The following is a 6,047-nucleotide window of genomic DNA, read 5'->3' as shown; positions in this document are numbered from 1 at the left end:
CCCTACATCCAAGACCGTCAAACCCACAACTGCTCTGCCTCTGAGTTTGGTGTCTGCATAGCCAGAAGCGATATTAGCATATATGAAAAATCTGGTTCTGTATCTGTATTTGCATAGTAAGTTTTTAATATTTATGAGAAATGATAATAAGAGTTGGGAACAAATGGAGAATTAATTGACACCTAAATGGCTTAACATTGGGTGTCTTTGCTTAATATATTCAGTTAGAGGGTTTTCCGGATGTTTCTAACAAGTGAAAAGCATTTGGCTACCATGGACATCTTTAGTCTCAAAGACCTGAATTATAAGATCATCCTTTTTCTGACAAGAAATATGTTTTCCTGAATCCAGGGCCAAAGACTCGATGGAGCCAAAAGTTAAACCTCCTAAACTTTGAGCTTTTCTTCCCTGGTGACATCTGTGGAAGTCAGAATATCTGGGTCCTCCATCTCATTGTGTTATTGACTTAATGGTTACAAAAACAACTACCCTCCATGGACCAGCTCTGTGGCCTGGTGGTTAAGACAGCCAGATCCCACATTAGCCATCTGTGTGATTTGAGTCCCAGTCCTAGTGACTTGAGAAGTGTGATTTGAGTCCCAGTCCTAGTGACTTGAAAATTACACTAGGCTCATGTGTGTGCATGCCCAAAATCCTGAAAGGTGGGAGAGATGAAGGAAAAGGGATTATTGTATGACCATTCCCCAAGGGCAATGCTTTTTCCTCTTCCTCTCTTTTTGTCTGTCTGTCTCTGGTGAACGCACGTACCCTCTAGCTAAATAAATAAATAACAAACAAATAAATAATCCCTCTGACATTTAGTTTTTATAAATGTATCTGCTCATAAGATGAAAGTAAGGGGACCAGCAGTTGGCGTAATGGCTATGTCACTGGACTCCCATGTAGTCGACTGCGGTTCGAGTCTCGGACCCACTAGCTTATACTCACACCGGGCATGTGTATGCGCGCACCCAAGATCCTGAGAGGAGAAGGGATTGCGGTGTGGCCATCCCCGGGGGTGGGGTGGGGGGTATTTCTTGCTTTCTGTTTCTCTATCTCTCTGTCTTTCTGGCAAGCACATGCGCCCTATAGCAAAAACCTCTCAAAAAAGAAAAAAAAAGAAAGTAAGTAAGATGAAAGCCCTAAACATTCTATGAGGTTGAAGATTTGAAGATTAAGTGAAAGTAAGCTTCTTAAGGACTAGTAAAAAGTTAGTGGTAGTTATTTGGATTAGTGCTAACTAAATATTACCATTTTTGCAGATGGAATTGGCTGCTCTAGAAAAAGTCAAATCTACTTGGATTAAAAGCCAAGATGACAGCTTGACTGAAGCAGACACTCTGGTATGTATGGTTCAGTTTCCTATTCTGTCCATTTCAAATAGCATTTATATCTTTACAAATAAAAGCAAAACGACCCTCAGGACCACCCTGGAAATTTCACATAAATCTGTGAGCTTGTTAATGTTAATGTCCTGCGTTCTCTTTCAGTCCTTAACCATGGAGTGTAGCCTACCCTAGAGACCAGGTTGTTCCCAGATTAGCAAACCAGAAATGTCCCCATTCTTTCCTTTAATTAGAGCTGATCACATACCGCTTGGATAATTTCTCATTATCTGTCATCCTCATTTACTTCCAAGAGATGATGCCCAGTGTCTTCCACTGGAAACCATCACTTGCTCTTTGGGTATTGCTCTTTCAGTGGCCAGGCAGCCCACAGCCTTACATCTCTGAGTGGTTCCGAGCAGCTCCTTCCTCTAAGAAATGTTGGAGCTGCCCAGGAGTGCAGGCCAAAGCCCTAGTGGGATGAAATTTAATTGGCTGAGAAACTTAACTTAATTAAACATTGACGCGTACCTGCATTTACGGTGCACCTGCTTGTGCCGAGCATTAGGGATGCCAAGATGAGTGCTCTGTGGTCTGCCATCAGACACCCTCGCCGGGGAAGCCACCCTGTGCACACCTCAGGCAAAGCTTGGTGGAGGCCCAAAAAGGTGCAAGGGGTTACAGACTAGGGAGAGGACATCTGAGCTGGCTTGGTAGGATACGCCGAAGCTCATCTACTGGGACCAGAGGTGGGAGGGAACAGAAAACTTTATGGAATGCCTTCTGGGGGTGTGTTGTACATGAGCCCCACAGCGAGAACTTCCAGTCAAATAAGAGTCCAAGAAGGGATGATTTTTAGGCTTATGTTATATTATAGTCAATAATACTATTGGGTTGTCGGAAAAGTCATGATGTATTTTTCTGTGTTTTTCTAAGCAAAAATGTGTCATGACTTTTCCAGTGACCCAATATATTAAAAATCTTATATATGACAAAATGTTAGGTTTGGTTCAAAATTAATTTAAAACTTGCCCTACTGGGCTGGCCCCATAGCACAGTGGTTAAGGGAGTCATATCCCACATGTTCGACCATAGACTGGCTGGTTGGTTTGCTTTAATTTACTAAAGGATGCACATGCTTACTAGGAGGAGAGAGAGAGAGACAGAAAGTACCCCCCACGGGGGATAGTCACACCACAATCCCTTGTTGAGTTCTCTTTTTGGAATTTTGGACATACACACAGATATGTCTGGCATGTTTTTCAAGCTGCCAGGTCTATAACTCAAACTGCATAGTCTGCCATGTGGACCCCAGCCACCTTAACCACCATGCCACCAGCTGGCCCTTGGCTATGATTTTAATCTCAGCCCTGGTGGCTTGAAAAATACACTGGGCAATGGGTAGTGTGTGTGTATGTGTGCCCAAAGTCTCAACAGGATAAAAAACTGAGAAGGGATTGTGATGTAACCATACCCCATTAGGGGGTATTTCCTCTCTCTCTCCCTGATAAGCACACAGACCCTCCGGCAATATTAAATAATTAATATTAAATAGATTTTCCATTTATGTGAAATTCACAAATAGAGTTAATCTATAATAGTAGAAGTCAGAACACTTGTTACCTGTGGAAAGTGGCATGTAGGACCCTTCAGGAGTGCTGGAATGTTCTGTCTTGATCTGATTAATGATCACCTGAGGTATATTTGTATAAAAAAATCAAAGACTATATTTTTAGATTGTGCATTTTATTTTATGGAAGTTATATCTCAGTAAGCATTTTAAAAATACAAAGAATAGGCAAAGGCAGGGAGGTAAGTGTACATGGTCTACTTGGGGAGCAAAGAGTCCTTCAGAAGGGCTAGAGCATTAGGGAAATGGTGGCCCCATGGAGAACTGACAGGAGACTGACTTGGAAAGGTAGGCCAAAGCGGCTCCACCGGGACTAATTCCAAGCAGGGAGGAGCCTTCACTACTCTTGTTTGAGTAGTGTCGTGTTATGAGAAGCTTTATGTTTTAGGAAGACAGCCCTGGTGTAAGCACACAGGATAATTTGAAGAGGAAAAGTGAGGTTTCTGAAGGTAGTTCAAAGTGGTAGGAGCAAGGGCAAAGACCTGAACTCAGAAGGTGGGAGAGAGGGCACTGGACGAAACAGTAGAATACCATGCTCCCCCGGCACATCTAGAGACCTCCCTGATACACCGGGCATGCATTTGCGTGTGATCTAGGCCAGCTGGGTCCGGGGTGGATAACAAAATCAAGATCCTATTGGGGGTGTTCTGTATCTGTCTGTCTGTCTCTCAGTTTCTCTCACTCATAGAATGAATTAATTAATTTAAATAAATAAACTTTGTTAGAAAAAGGTAGGAGGGGAGTGGGTGTGAGTTGAGCCCAGAGGAGGGATGGGACAGGAGTTGGCATATAGGTGAGGAAGGAAGGGAGAATTCCAGGGTTGATGTAGGGTGGGTTTGGCCACCTACAGCTACAGCCCTCCCTGGTTTCCTAAACCACTAATGAGATTCGGGGCCTTACCTGAGGCCAGGGGAGCTAGGAGATATGTGTATAGGGAATAGGACATGAGGGAAATGAGCAGTCTACCAGCTCACGTGATGACAAGGTGCTCGTAAGTGGTAAGAGCAGAGCTGTCTGGTGGCACACAGTGCCCGGCACAGTGGGTGCACTCAGTTTAAATCAATTGTAGCAATTTCCTCATTGGGCGTGGTAAAGGTTTTAGAGCCATGTGCTTCTAGGAAAAGATAGTGAGTGAGTGAATCTCTCCTCCTGATGATGATGGGGCCTACCAGGATGCCATGGAGGATCCAGGGCATTCATTAAGTAAGAAGTAACCTTTGCCACTTCCTTTCTTTCTTGGCAGGAGATTACTGACCAGGACATGTTTGGAGATGCAAGCACAAGTCTGGTTGTTCCAGAGAAAGTCAAGACTCCTATGAAGTCAAGCAAAACAGATCTCCAGGGCTCCGCGTCCCCCAGGTATCCAGACTAGAAGGAAACAGATGGTTCAAACCCACAGCCATGCTTAGCTTAGGTTCCCTGACCCGGGCTAGCAGTGGCTTTGGGGTTGGAGGGACTGTTTAATCACTTCCTTCCCGTATTCCTGGCAGCAAAGTGGAAGGGGTGCACACACCCAGGCAGAAGAGGAGCACACCTCTGAGGGAGCGGCAGCTCTCCAAGCCCTTGAGTGAGAGGACCAACAGCTCCGACAGCGAGCGTTCTCCGGACCTGGGCCACAGCACACAGGTACTTCCAGGGGCCCCAACAAGACCAGGAGCCCCTCAGATTTCCTGGACTTCAGTCTCTGTTTTGTCATCTTGACAATTAGGTGGCAAGGAAAGGAAGAACACTTTGAAATACTCTGAATAAAAAAAGTTCAAAGAAAACAGGAATTAGAAGAGTCTACTACATTTGTTATGTACTGCTAGCATGGAATTGGGTGTCTGCGCTTATGTGTGGGGAACGAGGGAGGGAATAGGACTTGCTGGCCTTGGCCTGGCCTGTCAGCAGCTGCAAGTGGCCACTCCACGCCTTCTGGATTGTTCTGCCTTCTCTGCCTCCACCAGCTGTTAGTCTGGAGATTGTGTGGTGAGTCAGTTGTTCCAGAGGGTGGCAGCCATCAAATCTCATGGGACATCCTTCCTGAGCTCCGATCCCAATTTAGTACTGCTGGGGGTCAGTTATTGTGATTTCAAGCTGGTAAATCAACAGTATTAAAATATTTTCAGGCATATGCCTGTGGTCCCAGCTACTCAGGAGACTGAGGCTGGAGAATTGTGATATAACAAGACCTTGTCTAACAACAACAACAAAATTTGTTTTTTGTTGACTGAAAGACCAGAGACTGGACTGGAAAAGAAACCAGAAGAAACTAGGTCTCGGGAATTGTATTTTGCTTTCAAAACCAGTGGTATTGGGGAAGGAATTTGGGGTATTGAGGAAGGACTTGGGGAAGGAATTTTTCTGACCTGGCATACCTTGCACAATTACTATTCTAGAGATAAGCAGCAAGTCAGTTCATTCCCCTGATAAATGTTACCAGAGAAAAGTCTGTGTCAGGTGGCTTCCTGAGTTTGATGCTATTGCATAGCTGAAAATGAGCTGGAGACTAGAATAGCCCAGCGCCTGGGGTGAGGCATTGTCCTTCTTGTTAATCACTGTTCCTCAAATGCCTTGTGTTCCCTTGGACAGCGGATCCCCACACAGCTCTCATTATCTCTCTCCCCACTGCCCTCATCACATTTCTCCAGCACCTGCTGGCACACTCTCTGCCTCTCCTGCCTTCCTGGCATCATCACCCTCCAGAGATGCTCACTGTCCCCAGCTTCTCCTGTCTACCCTGGCAGGACAACCACTGTGTCTTTGTTCTTGATGTGTCAGTGTGCTCTCTAAAGAATTTCTTTGCTTATCCTTCCTCCTCCGTCCCTGGCCACTGGGAGAATGAGTCTCCTTCACCAGTTCCTAATATCTGAAGGCACCATCCTGTCAGACCTGCCCCCAGGCTCCCTGGGGACAGCCTAACAGACACTTTTGTCCCTGCAGATTCCAAGAAAGGTGGTATATGACCAACTCAATCAGATCCTGGTATCCGATGCAGCCCTCCCTGAAAATGTCATCCTGGTGAACACCACTGACTGGCAGGGCCAGGTAACACCATGAAGGCTGCGGGGCCAGGGCAGGTTCTGGGACCAGGTTGTAGCCAGGGTGTATGA

At 45.6% G+C, this 6,047-nt stretch overlaps 1 protein-coding gene across 1 annotated transcript in view; it reads left to right on the top strand.

Moving 5' to 3' along the window:
- The window catches only part of PACS1 (phosphofurin acidic cluster sorting protein 1), a 179,838-nt gene that overhangs the window by 162,724 nt on the left and 11,067 nt on the right, over positions 1-6,047 (top strand). The window contains exons 11-14 of the mRNA XM_006171371.3: positions 1,263-1,343; positions 4,199-4,314; positions 4,446-4,581; positions 5,878-5,982. Of these exons, the coding sequence (XP_006171433.3) occupies positions 1,263-1,343; positions 4,199-4,314; positions 4,446-4,581; positions 5,878-5,982 (438 nt within the window). The remainder of the gene's footprint in view (positions 1-1,262; positions 1,344-4,198; positions 4,315-4,445; positions 4,582-5,877; positions 5,983-6,047) is intronic.

This window comes from Tupaia chinensis, unplaced genomic scaffold, assembly GCF_000334495.1.
Source record: "Tupaia chinensis unplaced genomic scaffold, TupChi_1.0 Scaffold149501_1, whole genome shotgun sequence".
In the NCBI taxonomy this organism is placed as follows: domain Eukaryota; kingdom Metazoa; phylum Chordata; class Mammalia; order Scandentia; family Tupaiidae; genus Tupaia; species Tupaia belangeri.
This window is presented reverse-complemented; position numbering and strand designations above follow the sequence as displayed.